At 40.5% G+C, this 18,159-nt stretch overlaps 1 protein-coding gene across 4 annotated transcripts in view; it reads left to right on the forward strand.

Moving 5' to 3' along the window:
* Positions 1 to 18,159, forward strand: part of NIPBL (NIPBL cohesin loading factor) — a 271,388-nt gene that overhangs the window by 88,723 nt on the left and 164,506 nt on the right. For 2 of the 4 annotated variants that reach the window (XM_039543426.1, XM_039543430.1), the window contains exons 2-4: positions 7,867 to 8,008; positions 10,154 to 10,319; positions 12,243 to 12,373. In XM_039543426.1, coding sequence (XP_039399360.1) covers positions 7,945 to 8,008; positions 10,154 to 10,319; positions 12,243 to 12,373 — 361 coding nt within the window. In that variant the 5' untranslated portion in view covers positions 7,867 to 7,944. Of the gene's footprint in view, positions 1 to 7,866; positions 8,009 to 10,153; positions 10,320 to 12,242; positions 12,374 to 18,159 lie in introns of those variants that run through there. The other 2 variants (XM_039543427.1, XM_039543428.1) reach the window with 1 other exon arrangement.

Raw genomic sequence — 18,159 nt, forward strand, 5'->3', positions numbered from 1 at the left:
TGTAACTGTACTAGAAAGCTGCATCATGTTAAAGTTCCTGGTATGTTATTGTACAGGGCTTGAAATTTCTTTTGTTTTTAATACCTTTCTTCCCATCTCGACTTAACTACACTTTTTCTTGTTGTTGTTTACTAGGTGCATCTTTTCTTGCATTAGTCTGTATCTTCTCATTTATTTTTCTTCACCTTTTTGTTCAGTATCACCTTCTTTTTTATATTTGCTCTGCCATTTCTTCATCCTCCCAAATCTCTGTCAATACTTGTTGTCTTTCTACAACAGAATATGTAGAAATCATACAGGCACAGTAGGATTAAAAACAACCATATTTACTGAATATACGCAATGTGCAAAACCTAGTTGCATATACAAACTACAGTTTTGGCTGGTTACTGGTGGCTTTATTTTGCATACCATACACTACACCTTGTCCTTTAAGAAGCAAAAACTCCTTGCTGCCAGCTAATGGAGTGTGCTGTCATTGGATAATATGCAGGATTTTATCTTTGTAGCTTCTGAAAAGTAGGTGTCTGAAACATAAAGCTTTACCATCTCCCGCATATATGTCCTGAAAGACCTTATGGTGGCTGGGGGAGGGGGAATTTTGTCTCTGTTCTTCACTCATACTCCAGAGTTGGCTGCTATAAGAGTGAGGTAGCTGCTAAACTAACTCTGTTTTTGGGTCCTCCTTCCCAGTTAATATCTACGTTACGCTTGGCTATTATGGTGGCAGGCGCTGGTGAAGCATCTAAGTTGATAATGTCTGTCTCTGATACTTATAGCTTTTCTAGCCTCCAGTGAAAATTTACAGATTTTTTTTTGGTGTGTTTTTGTTTCAGTGCAGTTTATAAGGTTCCCAATAATAGCAGGGGAAACTGACAAAGGTCTAGTCAGTTTTCACATATCTGCAGTTTGGGAAAGCAAGAGATACCAGGAGATATCTACAGATTTGGGAAGACAGCATTCTGTTATTTTACACTTAGTTCAAATTTGAAAAGTCATCTTTGCGTACTAACTTAATTGTTGTAATGAAAATTTAGATTTTGAAACAGTTGGTAGCATTTGTCTGGAAAAAGTTTCCTATTTATTGTGGACAAGGGAATTTTTCAAGCCAGCTATTGTAAAGCTAAGTAACTGCTAAAATTCTGTGCAAAGTGGCATCCAGTTCAAGTAAAGAACCTCAAGTAACATTTGAGTTTTTGAAGATTGTTGTGTCCCCGTTTAAAGAAAACCAAACCATATCTGTGTGCACCAGTTTCCTTTACTAAGTTTCTGTACCTCTGCAGCATTGTACTTGCAATAAACAAATGTAACTCAGTGGTAGAAAAGATGAGATGGTGACAGGTGCAGTAAAGGAAGTTAACTTGCTGTCAGTTCTGTTTAACCTCAGTGTTAATATTTTTCAAAAAGAATTCCATGCGCTGTGCTTGAGAAACTTTATTACAATGAAAATTGCATTAAGTAAACTTCATACCATACCATTCCATTTCCTTATCTTACTCAAATTTGTGAATTCGTACTAGACAACCACAATATCCGATACAATAGTTGCTACTGCAAATGAAAGTGAGGGCGTGCATAAAAGTTGATCACTGAGAAAATGACTAAAGTGGAGATGGGCAGGCTTATGTGTATATAAAGTACATGAAAAAAGATTTCCAAAATGTAATAATAGCCCTGCAAATCATATTTTGAACATCTTCAATAGACCACATAAAATTTATACTTTTCATTCTGTTTTAATAATTATTTTACCAGACACATTTTAAAAATTTGTTGTTGATTTTAAAATCCCAGTGTTCTTTTCCTAATAGGAGACATGCAATAGGTCATCGTTATCCAAGTAAACAAAGATGTATTAAAATCAGTGGAGTTTTATATAGTATTCATTGCATTCCCTTTACATATAATGTAATTGGGACTTGGAAAATTGCCATGTGACAACAAGCTAGAACAGGGGTCAGCAACCTTTCAGAAGTGCTGTGCACAGTCTTCATTTATTCACTCTAATTTAAGGTTTTGTGTGCCAGTAATACATTTTAATGTTTTTAGAAGGTCTCTTTCTATAAGTCTATAATATATAACTAAACGATTGTTGTATGTAAAATAAGTAAGGTTTTTAAAATGTTTAAGAAGCTTAATTTAAAATTAAATTAAAATGCAGAGGCCCTGGACCGGTGGCCAGCACTCGGGCAGTGTGAGTGCCACTGAAAATCAGCTCATGCGCAGCCTTTGGCATGTGTGCCATAAGTTGCCTACCCCTGAGCTAGAAGCTGATGCAAAATATGGGGTCTTGCAATATGGGTTCTGTTGAGAAACCCAAGGCACACTCTTCTCTCCCAACCACTGTAAGGGAGCTCATATGTTGCGCTTCTCACCAGGGATGGACTCCTTCCTGGATCTTGATGGAAAGCTCCAATCTTTGTATCAGACTTTATTAGTAAATATTTGGTAACCTCCTTCCACCTTTTTTTTCCAACCTCTCTCCCTAAGTGATGACTGTGAAGGGCAGGTAAGATTACTGTCTACTTTTCTTGTTATTTTTTCTCCTCATTCTTTGTGTGTGTCTGAATGTAGGTTTCTTTTTTTCACAGATCAAGGGGTATATGTAGCTAGCCCCTTTCCTATGTGTGTATTTTTTGTTTTGGTTTGTTTCAATCTCTTTTCCCTAACCCTTTTGTCACCCTTTGGAATGTATTATACTGTGCCTTCGTTGTTGCTTATGGGAAGGGTAGATTAAAACTGGTGTAATCCTTGTAAATATTATAGGTTCCTCAGTTGAAACTGAAATTATTCCATGAGATTCTTCATTTGATTAGGTTTTTCAATGTTATATATCACAGTGATATCTAAGCACCGTGGTATTTTGTAGCTACTCAACCTTTACAGCGAGTAAAACTTTGGACAAGCACTTTTTTCAATAATTGAATTTAATGAATATTAAACATTGGCTCTTCGAGGAGTATCCCTATGGGTGCCCCACATTCGGTGAACCTGCGCCCCTGCACTTGTAATTGGAGATTTTTAGTAGCAGTGCCCAGTTTGTAGCACACGCGCTGTCCCCATCTCACGCTGCCTCATGCAGTTACATGGCACTGTGTTACCAAACCCTCGCCCCCCTGTTCCTGCTCTACCACCTTCAGCTTGAGATGAAGCACTTAGCAGTGCCTCTGTATTTCAGATTCCTCTAGTTTTAACTTTAGAATACCAGTAGTTAGTCAATAGTTAGTTACCCTTCCCAGTTTTTCTTTTTAAAAAAAACCTCAACCCTCCCCCCTTTCCCCCCCCCCTTATTTTAGGAATTTAAGTTTCATTTGTTAGGATACCCCTTAGTGTAGCATAGTTACCCTCTCTCATGGGAGAAACGCTTGTCTGAGGGGCCTGCCTGGCTCTCTGGGTTTTAAACATTGCCTCACCTGCTGCACCGTAATCCCAGTCTCTGACGGGCACTCAATGTGTCTGCTGCCTCGGCGAGACACACAGACCTCAAAAGCGTTACCACTGCTACAACTTGAAAGCATGTGCCAGGAAGGTGAGGGACATGCAGCTAGAACTTTTCATGATGGAGAAGTCTTTACGCCCCACATCCGATCCAGGATCATGGACTCCTCCAGGGCGACAGTCTCCTAGGGCAGCATCTGACACAAGTTCTCTTTCACACTCTCAGGGGAAGGAGCATTCTGCCAAGAAGGTGGCAAAAAAGCAGGTTCTTTGAGTGCTTGTTCACGTTGATTCCAATCAGGTGTGCGCACGCCGCGTGCAAGTTGCTGGAAATTTCCCCCTCCAGTGGCTCCTGTCGGGTCGGCTGTGGAGCCCCCTGCAGTGGTGCTTTCATGGTGCTCAATATAGGACCCCGCCAACCCAGCCCCTCCTCAGTTCCTTCTTACCGCATGTGATGGTTTGTTGGAACTGCGTGCGGCTTGCTTACAAGTTCTACCCACTTCCCCGAGCTTTCTAGTGTAGTTTATCTACTAGTTTATAGTTGTTCTAGATTTTATTAGTTAGTAATAGTTCTGTTAGGAGTGGGGGGTTCCCCCTCACCCCGACCTTTTCCTTTGGGGACTTTGGGGCATGCCTTGATCCTTGGGGTTCAAGCCCTGCAAGTCCTGCAATAAGCTCATGCTAATGGGCGACCCCCATGATGCTTGTTTAAAGTGTCTGGGGGAGGCTCTCCAAGCCGATAGGTGCAGGGTTTGCAAGGGTTTTCGACCCCGCTCCTTTTTGGTCCTTGATTTCACGTTGAAATAGCTCCTCATGGAGGAGGCTCTTAAACCACAGTCCACCTCAGTGTGGTAGGACCCACCACTGAGCTCCTCGGTGGGGAGCGCGCCGGTGGCAGAATTGGCACTGTGGAAGATCTCTGAGCACAGAGACTCGTGGCACTGCTGAGAGGAGGGGTTTGATGGGACGGTGGGGGTGTGGGGGCAATCAGGGGACAGGGAGTGGGTGTGTGTGGATGGGGCAGGGCTCCCAGAGGGGCCATCAGGTAACAGGGGGGTTGGATGGGGCAGGAGTCCCGGGGGGGGCAGATAGTAGGTGGGGGCTGGGCCACGACCCCCTCTCCTAACCGGCCCTCCATACAATATATGAAACCCGATGCGGCCCTCCGGCCAAAAAGTTTGCCCGACCCTGCTCTAGAGAACTAGTGATATGGTGGCATTGCAAGACTCAAAGTTATATTTGAGCAGTTGAGAGGGAAAGGGATTTTTAGTCACTTTCTTAAATGTTATTATTTTTTATAAACACTTTTTTTTTAAATTTCAGTAATTGAATAACATTTGTATAAATAGAAGTCTTAGTTAAAATATTCAACATGTTCCCAATAAGCATTCCAGAGACCTCTTAGAAATCCCCCAGCAAAACTAGGACAAACCAGAGAAGACATTCTTGATGAGTATAAAACCATCAGTAAAAAAAACCCAATCTTTTCTAGGCTGCTTATTATATATCATAAAGAACTAGAAAAGTCCAGAACGCCAGTTTTTAATAAAATTCTTGGCAGGGAACTTTTAAAAACCTGATGGTCCTATTAAGTAATGTCTTGAATAATTAATTTAATTTATAATTAAGGGGTTTTAAAGATGTATCAAAAAGCAGAAGTTTTACAATTTGCAAAAGCACTTCTGTCCTGACACTCACTTGATAACTCTAAAAGTATTTTTACATTAAACAAACACACCAAAGAAGTTAGCATATAAATTTAAGTGAATTTCTACTATGAGACGTGACTAAAAATTGTTGCTTTGGATTCTATATTTATCTCATATTGACTCCACAGCAAATGTATTCAATTTACCCATAAAGAGATTGGTATATCTCCAGTTATTTAACAATTAGAAAATAAACAATCTCCTAGAGCTGGAAGGGACCTTGAAAGGTCATTGAGTCCAGCCCCCTGCCTTCACTAGCCGGACCAATTTTTGCCCCAGACCCCTAAGTGGCCCCCTCAAGGATTGAACTCACAACCCTGGGTTTAGCAGGCCAATGCTCAAACCACTGAGCTATCCCTCCCCCCCTTGCAAGTCCTTCAACTCAACCTGGGATCTGAGAGTCAAGCTGGAATCTGTTCTTTTAATGTATCCAGATTATGCCCTTGTCTTTAGTGGAATTGTAAAGTTGTAACTCCTTGAAACTCAGACAATTCTGTTATAAGAGGAGTAGACTCCAATTCCCTCCATCATAACTGTGGTGGCTCTGTGTAGCTAGCGTGCATGAGCCATCGAGAACCATTTAGTTCTCTCCCTTCTCTTCATGTGTCAGTGTAGTAATGCCTGCATCTGTAATTTTCACTTCATGCACCTGAGGAAGTGGGTTTTTTACCCATGAAAGTTTATGCCCAAATAAATCTGTTAGTCTTTAAGGTGCCACCGGACTCCTCGTTTTTGTGGATACAGACAAACACGGCTACCCCCTGATTTAGTTCAAGGGTTCTCAGACTGGGGGTCGGGACTTCTTAGTAGGTCGTGAGGTTATGTGGGGTGTCATGAGCTGTCAGCCTCCATCCCAAATCCTCCTTTGCCTCCAGCATTTATAATGCTGTTAAATATATAAAAAAGTGTTTTTAGTTTTTAAGGGGGAGGGAGGTTGCACTCAAAGGCTTGCTTTGTGAAAGAGATCACCAGTACAAAAGTTTGAGAACCACTGATGTAGTTAGTAAGGACTGGTATAAACACAAAAGTTGTACTGCTTTAACTATACTGGTATAGTTAAAGTGAAATAATATCCCTACTATGGGTACAGCTAGACTGCTATAAAGATGCCTATATTGGTATAATTTATTCCTGTACAGGAAGGGGAATAAGATATCTGTATAAAGGCGTCTTATACTGATATATAATTGTATTTACGCTAGGGTTTGTACTAGTATAACTATTGGGGAAAAAAATCACAACCCTAACTGAAACAGTTATACCAGTATAAAAACTGTATAGACTAGGCCTGAAACAAGCAGATATGACTGGGTACATGTGAGTAAGAAGGTGTCGCTTTTATATAATTACTTTTCATTGGAGAGCTACATTTCGAAACAGACTGTTTAATCCAGATGTCAGTTGTAACATTCAGTTGCAGGTTCTGTTTTTGGGGTGGTTTATATGTAAATATTGACAAACTTGAATGCTGAGGGTTGCTGCTGTTATAAAGAATTCACTGTATTGATAAACAGCATAAGAATGATTTCTTTAAATGTAAACTGCACTAGTGTTCTTTAGTGCTGGATTGATATCTCTGAAGATGGTTTCTATTAATTTATAAAATACGCAGAGAGAGTGAGTGTGCAGGCTTCTCCCAGCATCCTGCAAAATGCCTCAACCCAGACCTGAAGGAACCATCTCTAGAGCTATGAGGATGGCTCACTTTCCATTCCCAGTGAATCTTTGGGGTCTATGCTTAGATTATCAAGAGATGTCCGGAGTAATAGGTTTGGGTTTTTTGTTTTATTTCCAACTAGTGGACACCTCATCTGTGACAACTAACTCATTTCATTTAAGGCTCCAAACAGCATTCAGATGAAAACTTTCAGTATTTACCAATCTGAATTAGATTTGAGGCAGTGACCTAGAAGTGAAAGATTTTATTAATCCATTGAGCTATCCTCCTAATGTTACCGTATATAATTGTATAGAAGTTCCTTAGACATTACCACAGATCTGCTAAAGAGAAGTTTTCAACTGAAAGAGAATATGTGCATTAGCAGAACAGTGTTTAGGCCTGAACTTTTCATTTGTAGTTAGATTAAGGTGCTATATCTGCCCTTGGTTCCTCTGCTAACTTGAGTAGTTAAACATCACATTTTCCTGTTTTGTAATGTTGCTTTACCCTATTATTGTCTGGAAGATCCCCACAAATTGGAAACTGACCATACAGGGTAAATACTGAAACTAACTAGGCATAAAGTGCCCTCAAGTGCAAAGTGAACAGATTTTTTCATTAATCTTTCAATTACAGTCATTTTAGGTCATTTGTTCACAAGATCAGGTATAACAGTTTTTATGCATCAAATGTTTGATACTTAACATTTCATTCACTGATATTCTTTTAACAGTTTGCTTGCTAGTGTATAAATTGAGCAAGTTTCCTTTGTAATAAAATCCTTAGGAGAAGCATGCCTTTTTGATCACTGTTCTGTCATTTGAATAAGCTCACGTGTTAATTGTTCAACCCAGTATTGATGAGATTCATTTGTGGTTTCCTACCCTTTATACCAGTATTTCTTTACTGTTTATTAATAAAGTTGTTCTCTGTGAATAGAAAAGTGCACTAAGGATGATATAAACTGTTCATGCTTCGTTGTAACTTTGTAATCCTTTTGAATTCCAAGTAGCTTTAAGCAAATTGAATTTTTGTTTGGTTTTTGTTTGCTTTTTGTAGTGTTTGGGAGATGGAAAGAAATGATAGCTGGCACATGAACTAAAATATCTGTGTAGGCACCCATCCCAGAGCTTCAGGATGAATGGGGATATGCCTCATGTTCCCATCACTACTCTTGCAGGGATTGCTAGTCTCACAGACCGTAAGTACCTCTATATTTTGTTTTTTGTCATACTTTTTCTATATTTTTGTTCAGTATTTTGTTTCTTTTAAAACATAAAAATGTTTAAAATTAAATTTGAAATTATGATAAACTATGTTAAGGCCTAAATTTACTATAGTAAAATTTAAAATAAATTAGAAGTGATATGCAGAAATTGAGATGAGAAGAAAAGAAGGATAATGAAGTAAACTTGAAACTTACATCAGATGAGCACGGCATCCATATGTTATATCTTTTAGCCAAAGATTTAAATACTCTAACAATAATGGAAAATGTTGTTGAAATTATGAAAAGCTTCTGTAACAATTGTTTTGCTTCAACTTTACTGAAGAGACAGAGGATCAAAACTAATTCTCACCAAAGAGGCATGATGGAATTCAGTGGTTGATTATTTTGAGCTGTTAATTAAAAAGTGGAATTTGAGAAGAATATCCATTACAAAATAGATGGACTGTCACAGCCCAAGTAGTCAACATTGGACTAAAGAGAAACATGGAAGCTATGTTGAATATTCTGAAACCTATTTCCATAGCTTTGGACAAAGTGCAAAAAAATAGCTGCTCTATTGCTGATGCTGTTGAAATTTGGAAAGAAATTCCAAGGAACACCGCAGAAGGAAATATCCAATAGCAGAGTTAAATTGAATTCTGTGAAGAAGCAGATGGATCAAAATTCACCCCACCTCATTTTCTTGCCAATATTCTCAACAGAGAAAGTGCCAGAGTATAGATGCCCAACTACTGAACTGGAAGATGCTGTTATGACATGAACATCTAATAATCATCCTTCAGTCATGCCAACCATAATAAATTTCAGGGCTGGAGGTGAACCATTCAATCATTACATGTTTGCTGTTGAAGTTTTACAGAAAGTCAAACAACTGAACTGTGGAAGTCACTGGCTGACCACCTGGAACCAGAGTTTGTTGAAGTGCTAAACCAGCTTCTGATGGCAGTATCCTTTTCTGCACATGCGGACAGAGTATTTTCTTCATTTGGTCTACTTTGATCAAAGTTGAGACACCAATTGGAAATTAAAAAGCAGGAAAGCTTGTTTTTCCTCTTCCAATATATGAATAAAAACGAGGTGGGAGAGGATGAGGTCTATTAATTCTAATAACTTGAACATGGTGACTAGACACTGTTTAATAAATGAGTTTATTTTCAATGGAAAATATGTTTTGATAATCTTTTTTAATGTATTCAGTGTGTTTAAGATAGCTAATTTAACTAATTAAAAACCCCATTTTAAAATACAGTTTTTGTACATTTTTGATGGAATTCAAATTTCCATCCAAAACCAGCTTGATGCAAAATCATGAATAAAAATTATTTTGATAGAAAAAGATGAATAAATTTCTTATTAACATAAAATATGTAAAACTTAAAAATCTGAATAAATATATGTTAAGATATATAATTGCAGAAATAATTCTGTATAGCTATACCATATCCTTCTGGTTAACAAAAAGTACCAAATTTAGTTCAAAGGCTACATTTAATTGCAAATTAACATGTTTTAATGGTTGTATCAAATCAGTATCAAATCAGTGAGATGGAACTGTCCTTTAGGAAAATAACAAGTAGAAATGCAAAACAAGATTAACATAGTTTATTTAAATCAAGATTTCCTCAAATCATGTTGATTTTTTAGATCTATTCATCTTGGAAACAAGTGACATTGAACACTTCATCCATGCCACTGAAACTTGCGAATGAAACAAGAAATTTTAAGCACATAATCACTGAATTATGTGCAACCATATTGTTTTTTCTTTTTTCTTCCTTTTTAATAGTTGATTCAGCTCCAAGGCTAAATTGTTCTAGTATATTAATTATTGTGTTTTCTGATTTATTAGAAAAGATTTTTTTGGAAAAAGAAAGCATTATCAGATGATGTCTTTAAATTAAAATAATACCATAATACAATCTGTGGAGTTGACCAAATTCAGTTTTTTGGTTTAAAATAGGATTCCAGATTTTCTTGATCTAAGGAGAAACTTAGAGATCTTCAATTTGTTTCAAACGTACTGTTTCTTTTTTAAGGATGTGAAAGAATAAACTGATGCAGGTCTCCTGGCTAATTTTCTGTGGAATAATTTGTTACTTTTTTCGTCTAATGCAGTTTTGAACCAGCTGCCTCTTCCATCACCTTTACCTGCTACAACTACAAAAAGCCTGCTCTTTAATGGACGGATAGCAGAAGAGGTAAACTGCCTTCTGGCCTGCAGGGATGAAAATCTGGTTTCACAACTTGTACACAGCCTCAACCAGGTGTCAACAGATCACATGTATGTACTTTGTATTTCTTCACACCAAAATTTCAGAATAGCTTGTTTATTCTTTGTGAGATTAAAATGAGCAAAGATAGGTATAAGAAGTGGTTTTATTTATTCAAATTGAAAATATGCAAGTACATTGTAAAGTTTGTGTACTGCAGTACCAATTTGTATTAGAACAACATTAAATAGTTTTAGCTAATCAAAGTGCAAGGTTAATGGACAATTGCATATTAATAATTGTATATTTTCCTCCAGATATGTTGTTACTTGCAATTTTATAGGTTGTGGGTGTATCATTTCTATATTATTTTTCATATCTCTTGTCAACAACTTCCCCATATCCCTGGGTTCCCTAATGCCAGGTTTACTATCCCAGTTCCCTTCTCGGTCTGCTAAGTTGTTTCTTGCTTCAGTTATGCTTTTCCTTGGGACCTGTTTATCTCAAAAATATCACGTAACTAATCCATAATAAAAGTCCTAAAACATAGTCCATTTATAACCCCCCAGTGCATATAGTCCTTAAAATCCCCCACCAGCTAATGCATTGACATAGCACATACTACACTCCGGCATCTTCCACCACCACTTTTCTTCTGTCCTGTCAGGACATCCACCTAAGCTCTTCCAACTGGTGTGTGACCCTACTCTTCCCAGTGGGAGCCCCTGTGGTCTCTTGCTGGGAGTTCATGGGAGCATCCATCACTCCCCTTATTCCGTTCCCATCTCAGACAGGCTAATGGGTAAGGCCCTCTGCCGCTTCCCTGCCTTCACTCCTCTCTGGCCCTTGGCTCCAGTTTGGAAGTAAGCAGACAACTCCCTCTGCTGCTGTTGTGCCTTCAGCCCTCTGGCCCTGGCTCTCCAGTTTGGGAACGCCAGCCAGCAAACCCCTCTGGCTGTTCTCCTGCTTTGAGCCTTTCCCTTGGGACCTCCTCCAGCTTCTTTCAAGGACCTGCTCCTTCTCAGATTCTCCCTGATCCTTTATAGCCCCAGGTACTCCCCCCTATCCTCCACTTAATTGGCCAAACGGAGCACCTGTATTGGGACAAAGTATCTGGACCTGCTTTGTTTATAGGGATCAGACACCCGGTAACATTCTTGTACTCTGGCCCACATCCATTATTAGTCAATGATTGTACAGGAATTTGCATAATTGCTACATATAAGCATATTAATAGCAGTGTTAGAGAAATAAATGTTTCTACTCTGGCTCTTATAACTCATCTGCTTTGATTGGCTCCTGTACTTAGAATTTTCAAGCTGTTTGTCAAGTATGCTTCCTGAGCCTTTTTCCGTCTTGTGAATTGGCTTGTCTTTGGGGCTTTGCCCCCTACACTACTCTCCAAATGTTCTAGTAATTTACTATGGTGGACTGTGAAGCCAATTCCCCAAGATAAGCCAATATTTAAAAAAAGCCCCCAAGCCTGCGGGGAGGGAGTGTAAACACAGACACATCTTAAAGAAAATCCTGTAACTCCCATGGGTGGGTGACAGACAGTCCTGTCCTGTCAAGGATTTGGCAATTGCCTGATTAAACAGGAAGCATGCTTAAATTGTTAGCTCAAACCTGAGTGTGATAGAAATAAGGTTTGTCTTATTATGAATAGCGTACTGTTAAAATGAGACTTTCTTGGTGGCTTTGCCATTAGTGCATTGGTCTGTGATGGAGAAGAGGAGGCTCTGAGTGAATATGGGAAGTTTTATCATTAATCTAAAACTGGTAATAGTGGGGAAATTATTAATATGAAGATAGATACAAATACTTTCCCTCCATTCTGCTGAAAAAAGGAATAAGAATCTCAAATTGAGACACAGAGGGACAACATTTTAGACTTCTTTCTATTTATTGTTGAGCAGGTCTGTGGCTTTAACCTGTAGCCTCCAATATTTTGAAAACATTCACTTTTTTTTGTTTGCTTATCTCTTCAATCCCAGAGAATTGAAAGATAACCTTGGCAGCGATGATCCAGAGGGAGATATACCAGTCTTGCTGCAGGCTGTCCTGGCAAGGAATCCTAATGTTTTCAGGGAGAAAAGCATGCAAAACAGATACGGGGTACAAAGTGGTGAGGATATGTTTCTACTAATTACATTTTATATATTTAAAAAAAAGAAAGGTAAAGTCCTCACAAATGTACGTGGATCACAAATATGACAAATTCCGATCTTTGTGTTTTACCTTTGGTTAATGTCAGGATGCTGTGTATCTTGGTTACTCCTTAGGGATAATCAGGGACACTAGAAATCTAATGGGAATTTGGTAAAAATAACATTAGTCTCCTCCAAATTAGTGGGATTTTGTTTGGGGGAGGGATTTGCTTTATTGTTGTTGTCTTTTTTTTTTTTTTAATGGCTTTGAATTTATCTTTGGCTCTTTTCTTACATTTGTCTTATCATAGCAGTGAGATTGTTAACATGAACTGCACCTATTCCAAATGTTGTTGCAGTGGTGGCTGTCAGCACCTCAGATGGCAGAGACATGGGTTAACTGAGACCCTTGCTTCCTCGCCCTGGTGACCTCCCAGTTGCTCATGGGGCAGGACCCTGGGGTGAAATCTGTTTGAGGGAATTGTGGGAATGGTTGATATGTAATACACAAAAATATATGGAAAGTGATAAAACTTTCTGTTGTCATGAACTGAGTAGCTGTTTTGAATCTAAGTTAATTTGTCCCTGGCCAAGAATTTTGCAAAGGAGGAAACAAGAGCTGATGAAGTTTTTGCAGATTTTGAGGGAAAAGTTATACTTAACTATTGAATAAAATTGCAAGGGGAGATGCCTTTTGTGAAGAAAGGACAATCATTCTTAAGAAACTCACTTAAAAACTGATGGCATTTAAAAAAATTATTAGTGAAGGAAGATATTGGTAACAGCTCCATACAAAATATAAAACTTGGAAGGAGGCGTTACAATTAATTTAGCAATGTAAAATATTTCAGGGGATCAGAGGGGAAGATGCAGCATGCTTAAACCATCACAAAAATTTAATCTTAATTTATACAAACTTCAAACTGCATGGCATGTAAGCAAACATTGAATCATAAGTGTGTAGTCAGAAGATAGAGCTGGAGAAGAGAGCAAAATTTTGAGAGGAACCAGGTGCTAGAGAAAAGAGTTTGGGGTATGAGGCAAAGCATGACAATATTGAAGTGGTCAACACGGACTGATTGGAATGCAAATAGCAGGCCTAAAAGAGAACCAAGCCACTTCTACTCAGCTTTGTTCATTTGAATGATCCTGAAAACATAATTGGCATGAAATAGAAAACAATGTCCTAGTGGATAGATAATTGGGAATAACTACCCTGAGATTTGATTGTCCTTCAAATCTGGAACACTTGAAGTGTTTCTTCTTGGGGTAGTTTTAATCCATGAAATTATCCATCTAACAACCTACATCTTGATTGAAATTGTTGCCTGTATAATGAAAAACATTTTAAATAAGACGACGACAACTTTCTAATTGGATCTGGACACGGGTTGCTATTGTAACCTTAAACTACTTGGTGCCAGATTTAAAAAAAATTAAGTTTGTGGAAGCATACTGTTAATTAAAACACAAACAACCCTCCCTTCCCACCAAAGAATCAGAGTAGGTAGACATTAGAAAGTCTCATACAACTCTCTGAACTCTGTGATGGAGTTACTAATGAGAATTGGGACAAGATCAACTAGGGCTTTTGCTTTATGATGCAGAAAGATTTGCAAGCTAGAATATTACACTGTTGCACAGACAATTCAGTAGAGAAATTAACAAGGCACAAGTGGAGTTAGACACCCAACTCTCATTGGGTGTCTATTTCCTCTTTATGCCTTTTCAAGTCTCCTCCAGAAGTGGTAGAAACTTGAGTTATTAATATAAGGTTGGTGAGGCCAGCTGATGGAAGAATGCCAGTCAGGCAGTTAAACAATTATATTGAAACTGGGACAAAAACGTGTGTTTTAGTACAATATGGCGGTGCAGCAGGTGCCCCCAGAAAACTGGGTCTTCACTGAATAAACTAGGATACTGTACATCACTCTGTCTGGAATGGCTCATGCCTATGAGTGGCAGCCTCAGGGAAGACTGTCAAAAAGCAGGGCAGAAACCCCAAACTCGTTGTATGTTCTATAATTAGATTTCATCAACCCAATAAAAAAGGTTAACTTCTAAAGCACTATAACAGTCTTACCATGGAGTCACAGACAGTCCCCTTGGGCATTCCAGACTATCTTGCCACCCGGACTGTGTGGTAGATGGTCACTTTACACCAATAATGACGACAATATTCAGGTTACTCCCAGTCCCAAAGCACCAGTCACTTATTCGAGGTCAATTGTACTCATATCTCAAACCAAAGACAATGCTTATAGCCAATACTGTAATATACTAACTAAAGATTTATTAACTAAGAAAAGAAATGAGTTATTCACAGGAAACATACACACACACGAGTTACAGTTTTATATTTAAAAAGGTAATACAAGCTTCTAAAATAAGCAGCTCTGTACATTCTTCAGAGGTGCCCCATGTCAAGCAGCATGAGGATTTCTTGCTTATGTTTATTAATCTTTGCCCCTCAGAGTCCGGACAGTATAAAGATCCCAGTTTCTCTTTGTCAGGGATTTTTATCCCTTCCCCAGAATCCAAACTGATGGGATAAGTTCATGTGCCGCTCTTCTCTTCCTGGAGGGAGTGAGGAATGTAGTCAACAAGGTCTCTGCCCTTTGATGCTACATAATTCCTCATTTGCTTTCAGTGGGCCATCTTGTGTGCAGGATGAGCACTTCACCTTACTTAATTCTCCTTTTCCAGTTTGGTCAGTTACACAATTACAGAGGTTTACAATGCAAACACTCATAACTTTATATCATGCATGATAGAGGTTATAAGTGAAATCTGTATATGCGGCATCCTACACTAATCATAATGTCTAAACACCAAACACATTCTTACAGCTCTAATATTTATCTTAACAATACTAACACACAGGTAAGACAGACTGGTTTCCAGTTATGTTTTTGTCTGTGTTCAGTGAGGCCTGAGGCCTTGGCATGAGTTGGCACCTGGTGTGCCAGTGTCGCACTGTCCATCTTACGTGTTGGATTCTAATAGATGCAGTAAAGCGCACAAATGGAATTCCATAGACTTTGAAATCTACAAACAGTATTAGTTGTAAGAATAAGAGTTCAACTTAGAAATTAGGGCTGGAGGGTTTCTTTTTACTTAGGATTTTAATAATTCTAAAAAGGAAATTTAATATGTAGACAGATTTAGTCTTTTATCACAAGGTTTGAGTACCTTTATATTCCCTATCTCTGGCTCGCTGATTGTCTCTATGGCCAACGAAAAAGACAAGCGGGGGCACACCAGCTCAACTCCCAAAAATAGAGGCCAAAAGATTGGACCTTTTGGGGAGAAAAATTTATTCCACTGCCAGCCTGCAGTTCCGGGTGGAAAACCATGAGACCCTCTCGGGCAGATAGAATTTTAATTTATGGGACTTCCTCCATAAGTTCAAACAGTCCCTTCTGCAGAGTTTGGCCCGTGAATTCGGCACCCTGGTGGCCAATGGCACCACGGCATCTAGGTGCTCCTTCCAAATGGCGTGGGACACTGTAGACTCGGCGGCTAGGATGGTTGCATTGGCAGTGGTTATGAGGCTCAGCTCCTGGCTTCAGACTGCTGGTCTTTCCCAAGAGATGCAGACCTCAATCCAGGACCTTTCATTTGATGGGAATGGTCTCTTATCCAAACAAACGAATGCGAGGCTGCATGGGTTGAAGGACACTCAGACCACCCTTCACTCATACGTTCGCTGCAGTCTGCACGGAAGCAGTTCTGGCCACCCCCATCGCCAAGGCCTTGGCAGCCTCAAATGGGGTCTGCTAGGATGAGGGATAGAGACATGAGTTTGTCATCACTGCCCTTCCTCCTCCTCACCTGTGCAGCCCAGCCCAGCAAAGCATCCAGGGGGCCAGAAGCTCATTTTGAAGGTGCACTCAAGAGCAATGCCCCAGTCAATTCCCTGAATCTACCCTGTCCTTTCCTCAATTGTTTTCGTCCCTACTGTTCGGTCTGGTTGCAGGTCACCTCGGACCGTTGGGTGCTGGACCTAATATCTTGGGGCTATACCCTGCAATTTTCGGCTGCTCCTTCCCCCACCCACCCCTTTTCCCATCCCTCTTCAGGAACCCTTCTCACAAATAACTCCTTGTTCAAGAGGTCAAAAACCTCCTGTGCCTGGGATGGTGGAGGAGGTCCCTCGGACCATGAAAGGAAAAGAGTTCTATTCCTGCTAATTCCGAAGGCAAAAGGGGACTTCAACAAGTCTCTGAAAAAGTTGAAGTTTTACATGGTATCTCTGGCCTCCATCATCCCCTTCTTGAATCCGAGAGATGGATACACCACCCTTGACTTAAAGGACACTTATTTCCATATTCCCAGCTGCTTCCTCAGTTTCATAGCGGGTGGGCACCATTTCCAATTCACAGCGCTATCCTTTGGCCTCTGAGTGGCCTCAAGGATCTTCACAAAATGTATGGTGCCAGTGGCTGCTTACCTGAGATGCTGAGGGGTCCAGGTCTTTCCATATCTCGATGACTGGCTCATCAAGGGCAGGTCTCAGGAGTAAGTGCAGAGGAGCCTTGATCTCGTGCATTCCATTTGCCGTGACCTGCGCCTGTTAATAAATGAAAAAATAAATCCACCTTAACTCCCGTCTAGTGAATAGAGTTCATTGGGGCGGTTCTCGACTCCATGTGAGCCAGAGCCTTCTTTCCAGAAGTGCGTTTTGAGGCCGTGTCGGACCTGATCTCCCATGTAAAGAACCACCCACTCTCCACAGCTCACGCCTGCCTGCAGCTGTTGGGCCATATGTACATATGTGGTCAGCCATGCTCTGCAGGGGCCGGAGATAGAGCAAGCGTGGCTGGCGTCGGTCTATATTCCCAACAGGCATGACCTAGACTGGATAGTGAGGATGCCGGATCACATCGGGTCATCCCTGGATTGGTGGCTGGACACTGAGTTGGTGATGGAGGGAGTCCCTATCATGACCCCATCCCCGTCATGGATCCTGGTCTCCAGTGCTTTGGACCTGGGCTGTCTTTGGACCTGGGAGCCCACTAGGGCGAGCTGAGCACCCAGGACCACTGGTTGCAGGATGATCTGGACCTCCATATCAACATCAGGGAGCTCAGAGCAGTTCGCCTGGCCTGCCAGGAGTTCTTGCCCCATCTGAAGGGCAAGGTGGTGCAGGTCCTGATGGACAACACTGCCGTGATATATTACATCAACAGTCAGGGAAGTGCCAGGTCTTCGGCCCTTTGTCAAGAAGCTCTCTGTCTTTGGGATTTTTGTGTGTGGCATGCCATTCATCTGATAGCCACGCACCTGCCTGGAACCGGGAACCTCCTGGCAGATAACCTCAGCAGGACTTTCTCCTCTCGCCTTGAGTGGCCATTCCATCCGGAGGTGGTCAGTATAATCCTCCAGAGATGGGGGACTCCCCGGGTGGACCTGGTTCATGTCCAGGCAGAACAGAAAATGCGTGTTCTGTTCAATCTGAGGAATGGATGGGTGCTCCCTGTCAGATGCCTTTCTCATTCCATGGTCATCAATGTACGCTTTCTCGCCAGCACCACTGGCAAAATAGGGCGAAAATTATCCTAAAAGCCCCATGTGGCCTTGCCAGCACTGGTTTGGCGCGTTGTGGAGCCTTTCGGTAGCCGCCCTGCTGCAGCTGCCCTCTGGCTGGATCTGCTGTCACAGAACCACAGCGGCTTTTTGCATCCAAACCTTGTGGTGCTGCACTTGACAGCTTGGCTATTGCATGGTTAAGCGCAGATAAATGGGCATGCTCGGCTCGTGT

This window comes from Mauremys reevesii, linkage group 6 (assembly GCF_016161935.1).
Source record: "Mauremys reevesii isolate NIE-2019 linkage group 6, ASM1616193v1, whole genome shotgun sequence".
Taxonomy (NCBI): Eukaryota; Metazoa; Chordata; order Testudines; family Geoemydidae; genus Mauremys; species Mauremys reevesii.